We start from the raw sequence: 21,574 nt of genomic DNA, 5'->3' as shown, positions 1-21,574 counted from the left end.
CTTTCACACAGGCATGACTAAGTTTACAGTTGTCAGTTGTATTCAATAAGCAGTAAGATGACAACAGTGACAGGTTAAATGCAGGCAAGTAGAGAGAGAAAATTTTATTAGACCAAATAACAGAGTTATAGCTTGTGTTTCCCTCTTCCTCCCCTGTACATAAAAGCTGGTTAATAGAAGGATATTACCAACACCCACAAAAATACTTCAATTCACATTCTCAGTCCAAAACTACTGCTGTTGATATCACAAATTAAATGCATTTGCAAATGAATTTAAATGAGATTCTGGAGAAACTTCATGGAGAAAATATCACCAGTAGACTGACATACAGGAGGAGACTTTAGCTTGAATTTAGAGGCCACACACACACACAAAATGCAGAGGCCAAGTTTTTCATGCCTCTTACCACATCACAAAGCTTTGTAGACTAAAAACCTCAGAACCCTGCAAAAGATGAGAGTTGAGGAAAGCTTTTCTCCTGGGCATCCTGTACAAGCCCAGGGCTCACACCCTGTCCATAGCTCCATGAACAGTAGTATCAACTACTATCTAAAGCCTTTTATACCCTTCTTTATTCAAAAGAATATTTACCCATTACATTAAACCAGGTTAGAAAGATAAAGCATCAAGGCAATCTGCAATGGCCTTTACATCTAAAAAACAATTCACTGGGTTCCAGGAAAAGAGTGTGAGCTGCAGACAGCTAGATAGAGAATCAAATTCCTGTCCTCCATCAGATCTGGAGAAGCAGGGAAGGCAGAGAATCTAGATCAGGGCAAGAAAGAAATATAGAAATACACAACTTTGCTAAGGTGAGTGAGCAAAGAAGGAGGGATACAGCAGCCAAAAGGAGAAACAAGAACTCTGTATGAGACATTTCATTGTGAAGCATCAGCAGAAGAAATCAAATGAGTCATGAGACAAATTTCAGCTCCAGGGATTCTGCACACCAGCTCCCTCTAATCAGCCAAGAGAAATAATGAAGCAGAGAAGTGAAAAATAGCATGTCTTAAATGCACAGACCAAAATTCAACATGACATCTCTAACCAAGAAATTCATCCACTGCACAATAAGGAATAAACACTTCTTTTTGCTCTGTATGAAATGAAAGACAATCTTAGCATGGTTGAATTTGCTTCCCTGACTGGTTCCTCTTGCTGTGTGAATATTATCTGCAGGGGAAAACACTCCTCTGCAGGCATTTGCCTGGCTCTGTTGATGAAGAACTTACCATATTTTATTTTCCCCAGCAGAACAAGTTGCCTCAGACAGATGAAATGGAATAATGGACATATTAAGGTCTGTTCTTGCAATGCACTTGCCTCACAAAAGCAGCCACCATATTTCTACTCTTTCAGACAACAAAGTTGCTTGGGAAAGGTTACTAGGCAGTGACTCTTCTTCATTATCACCCCTCATTTACATCTTACACAAACAAGGCCACAATGACAGGGAAATACATTCACTCACCCTGTACTCCTGAATATTTAATTGCTGGAGCATGAAATGGCAGCTTCACAGAAAAACATTTTAAGGAGAAAAAAAAGCCTACCACCACTTCAAGAGTCAGAAAGGGATTAGTATCTTGGTTTTCTGGGAACAGTTGTGCTACTAGTGCCCTTCATAAAGGGACTTTACCCTGCCACAGAGGACATGGAGATTTAGCAACATGCCATTCCAAGTATGTAGTACTGCAGCAAGAGAACATGAAAATTATGGCAGCAGCAAAGTTGACAGCATCCTCTGCTGGCAGCAGCAACATAAAAGGGAGTATTTTTGTGTTCACAGCTCCCATTAATACTTTTCCCAATACAACCATAGACTACTTACATGGCCATGCTCAGAATCATGCTATATTGTAATCACATTATACACAAAGAGAGTTAAAAAAAAAATAAAAAAAAATCAAGCAAAGCACTTAAAGCACTCAGGGAAGATATATAGTTATGGCTGGAGAACAGTATGTAGAACCAAAGCCACTGCTCAGTTCTGAGGAGTATCTTGGGCTCTGGAAAGAGAAAAGGAGTAAAGAGGCCACAACTGCAACCCTTCCTTTAGAGAGGAGCAGACAAGATAAATGACCAAAATTGACCAGAGTATTCCATCCCATATATGTCATCCTAAGTATAAATTTGACAGATCACGAGGGTCAAACCCCTTCTGCCCTTTTCCTTCTTCCTTCAACCTTTCGCCTTCATCCATCCTTGTTTCCTTCATCATCCTGGGAGGATTTTGTCCATTCCTCTGCCTGTGGTCCTGACCCATACCAGCCTGAACCTGTGTGTTCTTGCCTCCGGCTCCTGACTGCTGTTGAACGCACGAGTCCAGCCTGGACTTTCCCAGGGCTGCCCTGCAGCCTCGGTGGTGATGTGAGAGTTATTGGAAGAAAGGAGGGAGGAACATGGTGTAACCTTTCTGTATATTTGTATATATTTAATAATCTTCCTTTTTCTCATTACCATTTTCATTAAAGTTGTGTAGTTTAGTTTCCAACCTGTAAGACTCTCTCCCTTATTCTCTCTGCTTTCTTTCTTATCCAGGAGGCAAGGGGGATTGATAGAGACCATCTGTCATTCAGCTAATTCAGGGCCCAGCATTAAACCACGACAGATTTATTGGTGCCCAACGTGGAGCTAAGCTAATGAGCCTGAGCCCAGTTCAAACCTTGACTCATTTACCTGATTATTTTGAATTCCAACTTCAGTGGGAGGATACCCAGATGGCTCCACTGTGCAGGAATCAAACTGTTTCCTTTGGAAATTTCACAGGGTTGGAAATTAAACTGATCATCCCGTACCTGTAGTATTTAGGGTACGCTGCTTTGCAGCTGGAATGAATGTTAATAGTTTTAATAAGCAGTGCTTAAGAAAACCAGTTGTGATATGGTTTGCAATACTAATATGCAGTGCAGTATAGTGGTGTAGTGGTGTAGTGGTCTTTCCTACAGGGATAAAAAGCTTTGTTGGTAATTACATTTTTAGTTTTAATTTGAGGAATTACATTACTCCGTTTCATCTTGGGCTGAGTTCACCAGATTCCAGCCAAATTGGCATTATGCTTATTACAGAATCATAGAATCATAGAATTGGCTGGGTTGGAAGGGACCTCAGAGATCATCAAGTCCAACCCTTGATCCACTCCCCCCGGGGTTCCCAGCCCATGGCACTGAGTGCCACATCCAGGCTCTTTGGAAATATCTCCAGACACGGAGAATCCACTACTTCCCTGGGCAGCCCATCCCAATATCTGATCACCCTCTCCGTAAAGAAATTCTTTCTAATCTCCAACCTAAACCTCCCCTGGCACAACTTGAGACCCTGCCCTCTTGTCTTGCTGAGAGTTGCCTGGGAAAAGAGACCAACCCCCCCCTGGCTCCAACCTCCTTTCAGGGAGTTGTGGAGAGTGATGAGGTCTCCCCTGAGCCTCCTCTTCTTCAGGCTGAACACCCCCAGCTCCCTCAGCCTCTCCTCATAGGGTCTGTGCTCGAGTCCCTTCACCAGCCCAGTTGCCCTCCTTTGGACCTGCTCCAGGACCGATATCCTTCCTAAACTGAGGGGCAAGTTTTGATTCTCCTGCTTGGTGTTGTCAGTGTTTCTCATATGTGTGTATGTATTCTCATATCACAGAATCACAGAACCACAGAATCACAGAATCCTAGGGGTTGGAAGGGACCTCGAAAGATCATCTAGTCCAACCCCCCCTGCCAGAGCAGGGCCACCTAGAGTACCTCGCATAGGAACGTGTCCAGGCGGGTTTTGAATGTCTCCAGTGAAGGAGACTCCACGACCCCCCTGGGCAGCCTGTTCCAGGGCTCTGTCACCCTTACAGGAAAAAAATTTTTTTGAATATTCAACTTGAACCTCCTATGCTCCAATTTACACCCATTACCCCTTGTCCTATCACTGGTCACCACTGAGAAGAGCCTAACTCCATCTCCCTGACACTCACCCCTTACATATTTGAAAACATTGATGAGGTCACCCCTCAGTCTCCTTTTCTCCAAACTAAAGAGCCCCAGCTCCCTCAGCCTTTCCTCATAAGGGAGATGTTCCACTCCCTTAATCATCTTAGTAGCTCTGCGCTGGACTCTTTCAAGCACTTCCCTGTCCTTCTTGAACTGAGGGGCCCAGAACTGGACACAATACTCCAGGTGCGGCCTCACCAATGCAGAATAGAGGGGGAGGAGAACCTCTCTTGACCTACTAACCACACCCTTTCTAATGCACCCCAGGATGCCATTGGCCTTCTTGGCCACAAGGGCACATTGCTGGCTCATGGTCATCTTCTTGTCAACCAGGACCCCCAGGTCTCTTTCACCTACACTGCTCCCCAGCAGGTCAGCCCCCAACCTATACTGGGACATCTTGTTGTTCTTCCCCAAATGCAAGACTCTACACTTCCCCTTGTTGAATTTCATCATGCTTCTCCCTGCCCAACTCTCCAACCTGTCCAAGTCTCTCTGAATGGCAGCACAGCCCTCTGGTGTGTCAGCCACTCCTCCCAGCTTAGTGTCATCAGCAAACTTGCTGAGGGTACATTCTATACCCTCATCCAAGTCGTTGATGAAGATATTGAACAACACCGGTCCCAGCACCGACCCCTGAGGGACTCCACTGGTCACACACCTCCAACCAGATTCTGCCCCATTGACTACAACTCTCTGACTCCTTCCTTTCAACCAGTTCCTGATCCACCTCACTACCTGATCACCAAACCCATATTTGATCAACTTATCTACAAGGATGCTGTGAGAGACGGTTGGTGAGGAGTAGGACATCTACCACAATTAGGGGTATGAGTATGCCTTGCACAGACAGCACTGCTGTTTCTGCCTCTGCAGCCACTGCTTGTCCCTCCTCATACAAGCCCACAACCCAAACACAGCCAGCAAGCATTGCCAGTGTCCCTGCTACAGCTACTGCTGCAGACACCACAGCCTCTCCCCCACAGTCACAACAGCTACTAGTCTACCATGTGACTAGGAGAAAAGTAAAGTAGAAGAAATCAGATCTTGGCCCTGGTCCTTCAAAGTCTACACAAGATGACCAAGTGATAGAGGAGATAGAGGATTCAACCTCTCCTTGGAGAGCAGCTAAAGCAGAGTTACCTGAAGAGGACGACTCAGAATCAGAAGTATATGTTCAGTCCTATTCCATGAGGGACTTGTGTCCTCTGAGAAGAAGACCTTGGTTGTCTTGCAGGTGAACCACTTCTCACTTGGTTACTGCAATGCTGGAATGAAGGGGCTGCTACCATAACATTAACTCAGAAAGAAGCCAGGCAGTTGGGATCCCTTGCCAAAGATGCAGGCATTGGTTGAGCATTTGGGGAACAGGCTGGAACCACCAGCCTATGGAAATGACTCTTGTCAGCTGTAAAGGAACTGTCCCTATAAAGAGGAAATAGACTGCCCAGAGGCCAAAGCAGCCACACTTGGAAATATCAGGTATCTGAAAGAACTGGCTGTACAAGATGTGATCTATACTGCTGATGACATTGTAGATCCTTATCACATGCCATGCCCTAAGCCTGAGAGGCAAAGGTTTGTGCATGCTGCATCATCACCATTTAACCACACACTATCAGTAATGTTATGGGTTCCTGGAGAAATGGAACCAACTTTAGGTGATGTGACTAAAACAGCACAAGAATATGAAGATGCTGTCATGGTTCCTCATCAGGCTTGGGTCTCAGCTTTAAAGGAAACAGCTGAGAAACTACATCCACCCCATTTTTCTCAAACAGGAGAAGGAGACCACATTGCCATTAAGAGGAAATGCTCTATGAGACTGAATCAAGAGAAACAGAATATAAGAGGAATCCTATGGACACTCCTGAGTATGGAGAGGACATGAAAAAGTGGGATTAGAAACCTACTGCTGTCCTACAGGCATGAGTATGTAAATTGCTGAGTAAGACAAATACAAAAGGAGATCCTTCTAAAAAGTCTAAAAAGTCTCCAAGTCAAGCTGCTCAAGACTCCAGTGTTGAGTTACCCAATCTGAATCCGCTGGTGACTCAAAATTCCAGCACATCAGGTCTGAGTAATGGGGATGCAAACCCCAGTAATGCACGTACTGATACTGCAGGATGTGCTCAGAGGTGCCCTGCCTCTAGCCTGGTTTTCCCTCTCCTCCACCTAACTTACTGGGTATATTTGTATATATATATATAAAATAATTTTTCCTTTTTATCATTACTGCTTTCGTTAAAGCTGTGTAGTTTAGTTTCCAAACAAGTCTCTCCCTTATTCTCTCTCCTTTCTTAATCAAGGAGGGGAGGGGGATTAATAGATTTAATTAATTAAATTTAATTAATAGAGGATTAATAGAGACCATCTTTCATTTGGTTAATTGCCAGCCCAGCTTTAAACCTTGACACTCCTTACAGGAAATTAAGCTGTAACACAGATGCACAATCACCAAGTTTTCAAAAAACAAAACCAAAACACAACAACCCCAGGAACTTCAGCTAATTTGGCAAAGTTGTACGGATAGAGCAAGTAACACTAACAGTACCTGTTCCCCTATCTCCTACAGCCTAGGACCAAAGAAACAAGTTCTGCAAAGCCTCTTAGTGGTTCCTATTCTGTTTCAAGATTTGAAGGCTCTCAAACTCTTGGCTTCTCATGTATTCCACTGGAGAAAAAGTTCTCCTTTTCTTTATTTACACGTCTTTTTAATACAGTTGAGATAGCCTGATGTGTTGAAGACAGATTAAATCACCCTTAATTTTCATAATAGAAATTAGAACACCTATTTGTGGCAATCACTGCTCTAATTATTGACTGACTGTCTTAACTTGTTCCTCCAGGAAGCCTGCACTGTATTTGGCTAGCAGCAAGAAGCCACAAAGCTGTCTTCTGCTAACAGACTCAAGCAAGAGGGCAGGGCAGCATGCACACTTACTCAAAATCTTCAAATTCCAGATCGTTTCCCTCCACAGATGGGCTGGAGTTCTCTGAAGTGGAAGAGGAGGAGGAGGAAGAACGGAGCCGGTTTTGTTGGTACCGCATCGAGCGCTGCCGAATGCTGTCCCTCCGGGAGAGGTACTGGATCATCCTCTGAGCATAATATGCAGCAGGAGACAGTCTGAGCAAGACAGAGATATACAGACACTTGTCACACCAATACAGAATTACAGCCAGTCCTGGTTTTGCTTTTGAGCTCCAAGTGCTGGGACAGTAATAGCATATCACAAAATTTTTTTATTCGTAAGACATAGTAAATAAAGACAGCAAGCAGAAGTAATTTCTACTACACTCCCACTTGATTCCCTTGTTGCTGAAACAGAAGCACTACACAAGTAGCTGTAGACAAAAAGCTCATCCACAGCACAGAGAAGTTTGCTCCTCAGGCCTCTTTGGAGCCTGTGGTTTCATTTGTTACCAATTCTCACAACTAAGCCCAGCAAGCACCCATAATAAGAATCAATACCAAACAGCAGCAGTGTTCAAATACACACTGAAGGAAAGTTCTGTTGTTCTGAGTGTAATTAATGGGAGCACCATAAAGTATCAGGCAGGAGAAAAAAAGGTTTAAGAGCTCTAACTGCTTTACAATCCAAATGGTAGGGATTTCATATATTGTCCATGTCATCACATCCACTAGATTTATGTTAAAAGAAGCATTAAAAGCCTTGCATCCCACTAGAATGAAAATAGATGTCTGCAATTAAATCCTAATTCTCTCCCACAGCTAACTTGTCCTTTGCTATCAACACACCAGTATTACCCCCTTTCCTTGATGCTAGAAACACACTCTTCCTACCCTGCATATATCATCAGCTCCTAGCAAATTGGTTTTTTTTTTTTTGGACACAGTGCTCACTATTAAAATCCAGGCAATTCAGATACTTAAATAACGGTTTCTTTAGTCTTATTTGGATTAGACGTGAACTCTAGACTTGTCTCCCACAGCATTCTCCCGAAAAAGCTGTCAGCCCACAGCTTGGACAGGGACACTCTGTGCTGGGTTAGGAACTGGCTGGAGGGCCGGGCCCAGAGAGTGGTGCTGAACGGGGCTGCATCAAAATGGCGGCTGTGGTGTCCCCCAGGGATCAGTGTTGGGCCCAGTTCTGTTTAATATTTTCACTGATGATTTAGATGAGGGGATTGAGTCCACAGTTAGCAAATTCACAGATAACACTAAGCTGGGGGGAGTGTGGATCAGCTGGAAGGCAGGAGGGCTCTGCAGAGGGACCTGGACAGCCTGGAGAGTTGGGCTGCTTCCAACGGGATGAGGTTTAACACAACAACCCCATGGGGAGCTCCAGGCTGGGCACAGAGTGGCAGAAAGGGACCTTGGAGTCTGGACTGCCAGGAAGCTGAACATGAGCCAGCAGTGTGCCCAGGTAGCCAAGAAGGTCAATGGTATCCTGGGCTGGCTCAGGAACGGCGTGGCCAGCAGGTCCAGGGAAGGGATTCTGCCCCTGTGCTCAGCCCTGGTGAGGCCACAGCTTGAGTCCTGTGTCCAGTTCTGGGCCCCTCAGCTCAGGAAGGAGATTGAGGTGCTGGAGCAGGTCCAGAGAAGAGCAAGGAGGCTGTGAAGGGATCCAGCAGAATTCCTGTGAGGAAGGGCTGAGGGAGCTGAGGAGGCTCAGGGGAGACCTCATCACTCTCTACAACTCCCTGAAAGGAGGTTGGAGCCAGGGGGGGGTTGGGCTCTTTTCCCAGGCAGCTCTCAGCAAGACAAGAGGGCAGGGTCTCAAGTTGTGCCAGGGGAGGTTTAGGTTGGAGATTAGAAAGAATTTCTTTATGGAGAGGGTGATCAGACATTGGAATGGGCTGCCCAGGGAAGTAGTGGATTCTCCATCCCTGGAGATATTTCAAAAGAGCCTGGATGTGGCACTCAGTGCCATGGGCTGGGAACTGCAGCGGGAGTGGATCAAGGGTTGGACTTGATGATCTCTGAGGTCCCTTCCAACCCAGCCAATTCTATGATTCTATGATTCTAATCCGGGGGAAAAAAGGGAGATGACAACACTACCCTCCCCTCTGAAATTAGACTTTAAGGTTTCTACTCCTTTAACTTCAAGCTCCCCACCCATTTCATACATGTTTGATTTTGTTCCTTTTTATTCAATTCAAGTTACCAAACTGGTACTTTCCAGAGTCCTGAAAATATGATTGATTTCCTGAAAAGGTACCATGGGCAAGACACGGATAATGAGAGAGCAGCCCTAGCTTTTAGCCTATAAATGAAAGTGTGTCTTCACACTTTAACAAAATAAAATTACAAAATAAAACAAAAACAAAATAAAAAGCCCTAAAAACCCTCAAATGAACAATGAATTGCAGGAGGTAGTCTGGAGATTAAAATGCACTTTTTTGCAGTCACAAAGAGAGGTGGCCTGTCTACCTTTTATGAATGCTACCTATATTTAAAATGATGTTTCAAGCTAAATTTGTTAATTTCACTGTCAGCCATGGAGACTCTTAAGGATATGTTCAACTTTATAGGGACCAATATCACAGTTTCACTGCTACATTACAACCAGCAACAAAACTGTAACTTCAAAATTATCTTTGAGAATATGACCTTCTTTTTGTTTTATCCTTTCAAGAGCTGTGGTGATTCTATGGGAATGTACTGTGTAAGATTTTGCTTATATATGTTTTATATATATATCAGCATTAATTAATAATTAATTAACATTAATTATTGAAGGGACAGATTATATTAATGCTTTTTTGGATGAAGATACCCACCAAGGACATCCATATAATTTGTAAATTATATTTACAAAGCGATTTTTTTTTTCAACAAATGGAATTAAAGCCTAATCTAAGATTTTACCTCTGCCAGGCTCTATCTAGAGGTAGTTAGCAAGGAGCTTTTTACCACCATAATCATACCATCTGGCCACTCTGCAATATAGCCTTTTATTTCAGAATCTGTACTTAAGCATCATCTGCCTAAAAATGCACATTTCATTGTAAATAATGTAAAAAAGAACAAAATTAAATAAAAATAAGAAACCTTCTTCATCAGTGCAGATATTGAACTCCCATACACAGGTATTCCTGTGCTCCCTACTATGATAAATCCTAGTAGCCTGCATTCCATGCAGCTACACCACAGGTTCTGTCAGAGGCAAGACATATTTTACACTTACTGAATTTCCCTCATTCATAGCTTTGTTATACTCACCTAAAGAAAGCTTATTTGTCACAAGTTATTCTTTGAAAGCTCCCAAACCTGCTTGCTGTTTCTATAATTTCTTCTTACAGAGCCTGTAGGTCCCATTACCCATCTGCTCTTTCTTAATACACTAAGGAGAAACTGCAAAGCTGACTCCCTTCCATTTTTGATAACTCTGCTGTGTTTGCTTTTTCTCATCCTCTGAAACACTCCACCTCTTTTGGAGATTAAAAAGCATCACAGGTGTTTTTATGCCTAATGTCAATGACTCATGACTCTTCAGAAACAATTTTCAGTATTTTGTTCTTAGTTAAGTATACTTAACATACTGCTTACACTCTCATAGAGATACATTTATCAAGGCACTCTATTCTTCCAAGCATGTTGCCTGTTCACAGCAGCTCAAAACTGACTTTGCTGCATTCTCCTTTAATCCTGAATAAACACTGTTTTTTCTTCATTTTTCTTCAAAAGAGATTTTAAATTTATTGGTATAATCCCATTTACTGTTGGACCTGCTTACGACCTAGTGTCCTCCATACCAAATGATTTCAGAAGCCCTTCTGTGCTTACTTCAACCACAATTTCTTCCTCTTTTCATCATTCTGTCCCAGACTTAACAGAACCTTTTAATTAGGTTTGCACCCTGCCCACCTAGCAAGTCAAATGAGGAGGAGATAACCCTCCCATTCCCAAAGGATTCAGTGAGTTATGAAGCTTCTGTCTACAAAACTTAAATGCATTTATATTGCATTTAGCTCTTACCTGGCTGGATCTGGGTAGATGGGATGTTCCCGGGACCCTGCTCCATCATAGCGAGATAATGAAATGAGGGAAGACTCCAGCAATCTCCTAGAAAGAAAACAAGAAATTCCAAAGTCAAATACCATTCAGAAACATCCCAACTATTTATGCCCTCCTTTCTGAAACCTCTTAAGGCTATTTCTATCATCAGTGCAGAGAATTCTGCATCGTACTGATCCACTCACTGATGGCACAATGGGTTTTCATCACATAACTATTGGAAGTGTAGTTATTTTCACTGCACAGGAGGAAAGAAAACCTTAAGTGAGTGGTCCCAAACCTGCTTCCAAGTCTCAAGAGAAAGATGCAGATGCTACTTCTCCTTTGGAGACAAGCCATCCCAATTTGTCATGTTTATAAATACCAACACTGCAACAGCCATCTGTTAATTCTTACCTACTCAAAGGTGCTACACAGAGAACAGGCCAAGGAGCAGAGGACAAGGAACACAGCTCAGCATGGGGGCTCTAAGGACACCACTGGTGTTTATTCATAGCAAGACATTCAGTCTTAAGGCTTAGAAAGAGAGATTTTCAGCTCTGAAACATCATTTCAAATGTCAGCCATGGGGACAATTACCAAATATTCACCCAAGATGTAAATATATGCAAATGTAGCCAGACAGCTTGAATATGTGAGAAGCAAGTCTGAGTCACAAGGGCAGCAGAAGCAAAAGTGTATATCAGGAACATGTCCTCCACCCCAGCTTCTACATCCTCCTATCTAGCTGTGTGTCATAAAGCAGAGGGTAGCATTGTTTCCAGACTGACTCATTCAAGACTGTTGTAGCCATTAGATTAACAAGAGAGATGATTTGGAGCTGGTATGGAGAATAGAAAAATCAACTGCCCAAAGTTTCTATGAGGCTGCTGAGCTCCCTTTCAAGACTTTCTGCTTTGAAACTTGTTTTCTAGGCTTTGTAACTCAAATGAAAACTGTTGCAGTTTGAAAGTCAAAGAGGTTCAACACCACATCTATTCTATTCATTCCCACATATAGCTGATGAGAAAGATGTAAACCTATCAGTCTTAGCCCCCCACTCCTGATTTGTAGTTAGCATTTGCAGAGCAGGACATCAAGCACCAACACAGAAAGCAGGGCCAGATAGAAACCACTCCCTATTTCCCCCTACTAGCTATATAAAGACAGTAGAAAGGCAAATGAGATGTATTTTTTTCACACAGCCCCCTCCATCAGGACCTTAAGATTACATTGCTAGTAAGCTGTGAAAAGTTAAAACAAAAAGTACTTTATTTACATTAGAAATCTAGAGTACAGAAAACAGCAAGAGATCCAAGGAACTCCAGTTAGATGGAAAGGCATGGGGCAGCTCAGGATACTCAGTACTTATAGCAAAGCACCAAGACTATACAGAAGACAAGAAATTCTGTTCTCTCTGGCACAAAGTTGCTTGGCAACCATTTGTCTTATTCAAGAACAGTTATTAAATCTCTTAAACTTTGAGATTAATTAATTCTCCAGGTTACCAAGTCAAAACACTGCTAGATATTAGGAATACCTTGCTCCCCAGAAAGTTATAATTCAAAATCCTGCCTTACCAAACCCTCTCTCCTGCTCCAAATATATAAGTGAATATATGCAAGGGCAGTTAATCGAGAACAAATGGTGCAGTGGCTTTATGAAGTGTACCTGAAGTCCTACATTATGAACCATACTTGCCACCTGCATCATGTTTAAACCCAGTCTCTGAACTCTGAGCTACTGCCAAGGCTGCCACCCCCCCTGGACCATCCTGCCTGTCATGGGACTTAATCTGGGAGAAAGAGCTCCCACAGCATGCAGAGCCTGACAGGGCCACAACTCTACAAACAGGAGCTGCCCCCTTAAAATGTGAGCAATCTGCACACAGTGCAGAAGGTTTCTTTGATACCATTTCTCTGCAATGCCTACAGTGTTCCGATAATGTGAACACACAAAAAAACAAACCCACCCCTGTCAAAAGTCTTGGTGCCTATACACTATAGATACCACCCTCTTTCCCAGCCTTTCAGTCTGTCCACTAAAGGACAGCAAAATCAGCACCACAGGGGAAGATCATCAGTACATGCTCCACAGCCCAGCACACTCTGTTAGAAAGGAGTCTCCAGGTATTCACCAACTGTGTCTCTTCTCACCTTTGGACAGGCTAACAATTGTCTAGGTAGAGGGATCACCTTCAGAAAGCAGTCAGCAGCTGCACTAAAGGAAATCAAAATGTATTCTGACCTGAGGGCAGGAGTAGGACGAAGAAGCAGGAGCAGGGCACACATTGCAGTAACTCAGTATAGGCAGCTGGGAGTTCCCCTGCTCAACTTGGGAACAGCACTTGGGAGAACCTACAGTTCCCACCTCTACACTCCTCCTGATGCTTGAAATAAATACTTGCAGAGCCTTGATCCACCAGGTACCTGGCACCTCAGATGAGGACTGACGTGTAAACAGTTTTACTTCAGTAAAACACAAACCAAAAGTTGGCAGAGCCACAGGATGGATGGTTATCTGGATAAACAGTCTTCTTTCAGCCCTCACAGCCTTGTGATTTTTACCTGCAGAGCCTACAACTCCACCTAATGAAGCAACACGACCTGCTTGCTGCTTTAGCAGCACCTCCTTCGCCAGTAGAGTTCCCCAGGAAGACCAGTAGCAACAGGGTTACGGGAACAGGACAGACACACTCCATTAAACACACTCCCCAGAATCCTCACTGAGCCTGCACTGTCCAAACTGAACAGTCTCAGCTAAGACAGCCCTTCCAGCAGAGCCTTTCAAGACCAAACACAGCTCCTGAACTCTCTCATGCAGAGCCACACACCAGAGTTACTGTCCTGGTTTGGGCCAGGATAAAGGTGATTTTCTGTCTTGTACTTTTGCTTTTAGCTCAGTCTCTTGTAAGTAGCTGCACTTGCTGAAATTAACAGCAAGTTTCTCAGACAGTGTCTGCTCCTAGGACTGGTAACACTTGATGTTTATAGTTACTGCTAGAGACTGGTGTGTGCTCAGCTCTGAGGAACATTTTACCCTCCAGAAGGAGGCAAGGAAGAAAAAGATCACACCTGCAGCCCTCCCTTAGGGAGGAACGGACAAGAGAGATGCCAGAATTGACCAAACAGAGTATTCCATCCCATACACATACTCAGTACAAATTTGAGGTATCATGAGGGCCAAACCCCTTCCTGCTTCCCCTTCTTTGCCTGTCCCTGTTTGCTTCAGCACCCTGGGAGGATTCCATCCATTCCTCTGCCTGTGCTCCTGATCCATCCCAGCCCATATCTGTGTGTTCCTGCCTCCAGCTCCCGACTGCTGCTGACCCCAGGATTCCAGCCTGGACTTTCCCAGGGCTGCCCTGCAGCCTTGGTGGTGACGTGAGAGTTATTGGGGGAAAAGGGGGAGGAATGTGGTTTCCATTTTCCTGTATATTTGTATATATTTAGTCATTTTTCCTATTTATCATTACTGTTTCATTGAAGTTGTGTAGTTTAGTTTCCAACCTATAAGTCTCTCTCCTTATTCTCTCTCCTTCCTTTATCTGGGAGGGGAATGGAATTAATAGAGAGCATCTATCATTCAGTTTTATTGCCAGGCCAGTGTTAAACCCTGAGAGTTACATTCAGATTAGGGAGACAAAACTAAATCACTCAACAGTAACTGCTAAAATACACAGCCAATTGTAAGTCTCATTGGTAGTTCTTAATTGTCTTACCAACAGCACTGAGGCTTAAAATAAAAAGGGCATTATCACGTTTGCCTGACACATGAAAGGTCCCTGATACCTGGAGAAGGCTGAGGGGGAGATGTTGTCAGTGCCACAAGTATCTAAAAAGTGAGTGCAAGGAAGATGGAGCCAGACTCTTCTCAGTAGTTCCCAGTGACAGGATGAGTGGCAATGGGCATAAGCTGGATCATAGGAAATGCCACTGAAACATAATGGCAAAAAAAAAGCAAAAGCAAAAACTTTTCTACTATGAAGGTGACAAGGCACTGGAACAGGCTGCCCAGGGAGGTTGTGGAGTCCCTTTCTCTGGAGATATTCAAAACCCACCTGGATTCTGTCCTGTGTAATGTGCTCTAGGGGATCCTAGTTTAATTGGAGAGTTGGACTAGATGATCTCTAGAGGTCCCTTCCAACTGATAATTCAGTGATTCTGTGAAATAAAATCTAACTAACTCAATCTAGACTGAGCCCTTTAAGGCCCAAGTTACAGATCCAAAGGGATCTGGTACAGCCAAAGACATTCAATAATAGATACACTGCTATAACCATCAATAAAGTGTCTCCCCATTGTGACACTGGTATTGTAGCCTCCCAGGAACACAGAGAAAAATGTTTTTAAAGTAATCAGTGCTGCACTCTGTCAGGTATTCCACGTGTCACATTCATAGCTTTTGCCACCCCAAGTCCCAGGAAAGATACAGAATATTTTTTTTTTTTCAGTAAGCCCAAAGTGAATGGCAGACCAATATCCAACCACAGCAAACACTGAGTTTGGGAGCAATTCTGGGTAAACATAATCCATAGATAAATAGAAGCAGCTCTGTTATGGGGAACTGCTAGCCACTAAACACTTAGGTTTCCTACAGAGAAGCATGCAAAGAGAGAACATCTCCTTTTGAAACATTTCAGTAGATCATGCTTGACTTCTGAATCCTTTTCTGGTGCTTACAGCACCCTTTTCCTCTCCCACACCCCTCATTTTTGCTACCCAGATATATAACAGGCTAACACTAGGCTCTGTGAAAGCAATTGCTCCACTATCTCTGTCTAGACAATAAGAAATTGTCACAAATGACATCTAAAGTACAATTAGCAGAGAAACTGCAATTTCTTCTCTCTTCCCCCGCTCACCAAGAAGAAAAAAAACCAAACCAAAACACACATTATCATCCTCCAGGTTGTCAGTCAATGCTGCAATGATGAAGACTAACTCTGCTCACCCTGGGAGAGATGCTTCTGGCCCAGCTTGCTGAAAAAGGAGGTGGGAGAGTAGGTTTTCTGTTGGTTTATTTTTTTAAATTAAAACTACTACAAGAAGATTGTCCCTGTTCAGCAGCACTGAGACCTCAGCAGACTCCTTTTCTGCCAGGCACCAGCAGCTATGGGACTGACATGGAAGTCATGGAGGGGTGAAAGGAAGCAAGGTCCAAGTTACAGGACACCTTTAGACAAGGGAGAGAAAGAGAGGGCAAGCACACAAGACTCTACAAGCAGAAAATAGAATTAAGCAGCTGAATGCTAGAAGCTGCAGCTCGAGAAGGAAAGCATCACAAAGCAACCTCCTCAGAGTGCATCAGCTATCAGACTATAACCACACTCCCCCCACAGGGATGAAGATCACCAAAGGCCTCTTGGGACCAAGTGATTCAGCTCAGCAGGCTTTGAGAAAATACTTCACTGCAGCAAAATTAACTTTTTAGGAACTGTTTCTGTTCAGGTTTGAGGAGGCACAGGCTAATTTTATTGTATCAGTACAATAATCTAGGAGAGAGGGTGATGCTTAAGACTCCAAGGGATCCAGAAGGCAGAACAGAGAGGGTCAATATTCCCTCCCACTTCCTGCCATACTCTATAATGTAAAGCCAAGAGAGAAGGAACATCAGCCCCTTACTTGGCCTTTCTTCCTTCCTGTGCTTGGACATCTTGGAGAGAGGTTTGTGCCACACACTCTGCAGGATCCAACTCTGTCAGTTACTGGGAAAAGATCTGGATCCTTTTTGAGTTGGCTGTGCCATGAAGGACTTTTGGGCACTTCAACCATAGCAATCAGATTTGTATACGTAATTTTCATTATTACCCCACATATCCTAGTGGGGTATTCCCCACCATTCCCTATCCTAGTAAACCTGTTAGTTTTCACTTCCAACCTTGAAAGTCTCTCTTCCTTATGCCCTTTTTATCTTCCCTTGGGAGGGTGAAGGGGAAGTAACTGAGGCAATTCTGTTCTATGGGTTTTGGTTTGCCCTGACCACTTAACCAAGACAGTTTTTCCACAGATCTGCAATTCTTACACTACATCTTGCATATGTTGTCACAGTATGCATATTTCTGGGGAGCTACACCACTGAAGGAAGGGCTTTCCTCCCCATGCAATAAAAATCAAAAGGGTGTTGTCAGCTGCCATCCTCCAAAGCTGCTCTTGCACACCAACAACAGAGCAAAAGAGTAAAATGAAACAAACACTTCTGACTCCCAGAGTCACTGCTTTCAGTTATGAGGAGGGCCCAAAATAGAGCAATTAATTGTTAACTTTTGAAGCAGAAGTACACTGACAATTCTGACAGCTTCTGTGAGTTTCCTCCTCTGATTTTATATCTTCCCTGAAAAGGCTTTTCTATTCCCTCCTGCCCATTTAGAGGTGAAATTACTGCACTACTGCAGATTTCTCAGCTCTCCAAAATTACAGCCCGCAGTCAGTACACATGATGAGCACTTGTCCCTATTTAAAACTAGATTCCCTTCAGTCATCTTTGTCTTACAGCAGTGCAATGTTTAACATAAAGATAACAATAAAGCTGAAGCATGAATAGAGCTGAATGTTCTACAGCTGCCACATAGCACTGCAACCCTCCCTCAAATCCTGAACTCAAATCATTCACTGTCAACAAGACCAATTAATTTCTGGAAACCAATTACAGCCCCAACAGAACAGCAGAAAACTACTTTAAACAAAAACCTCAACCAATCCAGTCCATTGGCTTGTTTTGGTTTTTTGGTTTTGTTTTTTTAACCCTTTCTCTAGAGAAAAATAGTTTCAGACATACCTGTATTACGTTGTTTGCTTTCAAAGAGCAAACAGAAAACACATAAGAAACCATGAAGTATTTTGTTCCATAGCTTTATTTTCCACAAAATTTTTGAAGCTCCCATAAAACAGAAAACCACTATTGCTACCACCAGTTTTGTATTCCAGCTCGAAATAGAAAAAGCAACCAGTATGCAGTTCTAAAAATTGCCTGAAAAGTCAAGTTCTAAAATAAAGTCTTTAACATAATCTCATACTTTTAAGTTAACATTTCAAGACTGTTTCAGCTCCTACATGGTTATGGCTAGATGTATTTAGCCTAGCATCAAGATTTCCAATTAAGACAGGTGATTAGAAGAGAAGAAACAGTCAAACAAAACATGCAGACTTCTCTTAAAGCAGTTGTAACAATCTGCAAGAGATAAATACTGTGAGAACCTCACTACTGAGGAAAACCTCAACACTCAGAACTACTGCAGTTCTCTGAGTTATCCTTCATCCCCATGTTGACATCTTTGCCATACAACTCATCCTCAGTGAGCAATGAGAGTTGGTGGCTGACTTATAAGAACCCAACCCCTGTCAGGATTCTTTTTTCACCACTTCTTTTCCCTTAAAGAAAAAAAACACCTTATTCCACATAATGAACACCCTTGCAAGTAAAAAGCTCACACCTGAAACCCTTTCTTTAGTGAAAGCAGCAAAAGCAAAGCTGCACTACCTGATCACAGTTCCATTCCAACTATGGCCACTGCAGAACACAGACCTGTTTGCAAGAAAGAACTTGTGTTAACTCTGAAGGGCAATTCTGAACAGAGCAGACATCCTTCCCAGCTGGAGGAGTGTGGAGTTGTCAGAGAAGCAGGTTTGATATAGAAGTTATAACAAAAAAACATTTTTCCCTCTTGAATGATTCTGGGCAAGAATGCTGTAGAAAACAAGCTGTAAGGACTTCTCAGTCAGAAAACAGCATGTTGAGTCTTCAGTCAGAATAGGAAGGAAAGCAGGGAAAAGGAGCACAATTACAGAAAACAAAGAACTGTAGATAAAAGCTCAAACAATAGAAACAAGCACTGGGATTTTAATTCTCCTCTTTACAAGACAAGGAGCAGGTTTTCAAGAAGACCACAGTTAACCCTTGAAGGTTTACCTGCTTGGAAGTAAATAACACATGATGAATTATGCTATTGCTACAACTCTGCTCTTAGAGTAGGAACTTCAAATCCAGGTACCACCTGATGCTGCAGGAGCTACACAGAATCTTTGGACTTCATCACAGGAAAAGGCAGTGGCTCTGAGGAAGATGACAGATTCTTTAAGTGGACCCAAGGTCAGACTATTAATCTATTACTTCACCTGCCTACACCTACTTTACCTGTTATGCAGAGGGCCCCATCATACAGCACCCAGGGAATGATTAATGCATTACTTCAATAGGCAAGAGGAAACTCATGATAGGCTTTAAAAGGTTTAAGAGCAGTTGGCCTTTAAAAGGTTTAAGAGCAGTTGTAAACTTATGATAGGCTTTAAAAGGTTTAGGAGCAGTTGTGGCAGCATTGATTAGTTTGGAAATAACTCCATAATGAAGAGAAAGACTAAAGATCCTGCACTTTCATTCTGCAGGGGCAAAGCTAGAGGAGCAGGAAAGGAAGAAAAAAACCCAAAAAACAACAACAACAAAAAAAATCAGCTCAAGCTACTGCATGAGCTGTTCAGCTCTACACTGGCAGCTATGTACCAGTGCCCAGAATGGGGCAGGCAGCCAAGCTGAAGGCAGACATCATCTTCCTCCACCTAGACACGTAAGAACATGCAATTATATCAGAAATTCATCTAGAGGGCATCTGCTCCTAGTCATTATGGTCATGAAAACATGCTTGAAAGCACGGCCAAAACACAGCCAACAAACTGAACTCCCTCAGCCTGCAGAAAGCTTTGCTATTCTGAGAGCTCCTCTACCTGCCTTCATATGTGTAAAGTTTGCTTCAAATTCTCCTTGGTCTCTACAAGTAAACTGTGTGAACAGTAGAAATCTATGCTTACTCACACATGTAGATCTGCAACAGTTTCTGGGATAATTATTACATAGGGCTTCTGCTTCTCCATAGGGAACTGAAGAGGAGGTGACTTTCCTGAGGGGGCAGAAGCCAAACTGTTATCTTCACAGGCTTCCAAGGCTATGAAAACAGCTCCCATCACACATCAATCCCTTCCTTTAAAATGTTCTTGCTCAGGCTGGAGAGAGTCAAGTCAACAGGGCAGTTCAGGCACTTACCCCAGCCCACTCACTTCATGAAGACAAGGGAAGGATTTTATACTAACGCATTCCAAAAAGAAAAATGAGTCAGTTTTCTGGCAGATAATGAACCCTGTTCATTCACAGCCTTCAGTTCCAGCAGGTGCTTTCTCAAGGAGAGCAAGGGAAGGGGTCAGTTACATCACCACAGAAACAACCATGTGGTACAATCAGTTAAATACATATGTGAAAAGTGTTTAAAATGCATGTAGCTGTTCAACAGACCAGAACAGATCAAGTGGAGAAATCTAGACATCACTATTTTGGTTACAGTTGTATTACTAAATCAGATCACAGGTCCCTCTCTCCTCTTCCTCCAGGCCCAGAGTAAACACATGCTGCTCTACTTCAAATTCTCCAGCCCAGATTCTGTAGTAAGGAGCAAATAATTGGGTGATGACACTTTGTTCCAAAGAGTGTACAGAGTACTTGCATGCATGAGATATAAGTGACTATAACAACTAAAGGCTTGTATTAGCACAAAAACCAAGGCACACTATACTGCCGACATCTCTAGCTCCTCTCCACACTCAAGGAAGCTGCAGACAGCTTTTATTGCACAAGCAAGCCTGAAATAGAAGGTCTGAGGGCCTAGCCATAACTTGTTTCTTGGCAAAAAGGAAAAGAAAACCAAAACAAAACTTAGAAATTGTTCTAACATACTTCTCTTAAGCTAGACAAGAAGTTCTAAGAATGTCAGGTAGATAGCTGAGGCATGTCAAAGACCACCAGTAATCATAAGCTGAGCATCATCTCCTAGACAGAATACTACAAGGACACTAATTCTGTACAGGTAAGAGATGGGAACAGAAGCAACTGGTCCAGGTCAAGTGAGCTTGTCTGGACATGCTGCCCACCCTGCAGCAGCTGACCAGGAAGCTGAAGGGAAGCCATGTGCAGACACCACAGGAAACAGAAACCTAAATGACAGCCTTAAAGAGAGGGAAACTATTCACACTTATTCCCTGCGTATAGGAAAGCTGAGAACAGGTATGTTGTATAGTATCCTCAAGCACCCATCTGTTTGAAGTCAGCTGCCTTTCAACTTCTAAAGAATCTTGTCTTTAATGTGTTAGTTGCATGGTCATCTCATACAGGCCTTGTGTAAAACAAACAAACAAAATAAACAGCCCACCAAACTCTAGATCTCATTATTTCTCAGTAGAAGCAAAAAACATAAGCCATTTGAAACCATGCACCTCTTCCATCCTCATTAAGAAACATCATTGGAATCCAATGAGAAGTTCCCTTGCTCCTATGCTGGAACAGATGAACACAGAAGTCCCAGAACAATCCCCATAGACAGACATCTGTAGGGAAAAGGTCTCCATTTCCAGGACAGTGCAAAGAAACAAAGTTTAGAAAGGGACTGCAGAAGGTATTCCAGTATTAAGGCATTTCAGAAAGCAGAATTATTTTAAAACTTTCTTAATTTGTAAGACCAGCTGATGCAAAATTAATTTAAAAAAAGAATCTGTGTGCTGCAGTCATTGCTATTCATTTAAATTCAGGCTAGGAAGAAAAAAAAAATAAAAAAGAGAGGGTTTAAGCCTTTCTTCGAGTTTGATGAAGGCTGCACATGCTCAGCTTT

At 42.9% G+C, this 21,574-nt stretch overlaps 1 protein-coding gene across 4 annotated transcripts in view; it reads right to left on the bottom strand.

The window, feature by feature from the left end:
- AMBRA1 (autophagy and beclin 1 regulator 1) overlaps nucleotides 1-21,574 on the bottom strand; it is a 148,082-nt gene that overhangs the window by 96,767 nt on the left and 29,741 nt on the right. For all 4 annotated transcript variants that reach the window (XM_030451889.1, XM_030451888.1, XM_030451891.1 and 1 more), the window contains 2 exons: nucleotides 10,912-10,998; nucleotides 6,913-7,095 (listed from right to left, as the gene is read on the bottom strand). In XM_030451889.1, coding sequence (XP_030307749.1) covers nucleotides 6,913-7,095; nucleotides 10,912-10,998 — 270 coding nt within the window. The remainder of the gene's footprint in view (nucleotides 1-6,912; nucleotides 7,096-10,911; nucleotides 10,999-21,574) is intronic.

The sequence above is a fragment of the Calypte anna genome, chromosome 5A (assembly GCF_003957555.1).
Source record: "Calypte anna isolate BGI_N300 chromosome 5A, bCalAnn1_v1.p, whole genome shotgun sequence".
NCBI lineage: Eukaryota > Metazoa > Chordata > Aves > Apodiformes > Trochilidae > Calypte > Calypte anna.
This window is presented reverse-complemented; position numbering and strand designations above follow the sequence as displayed.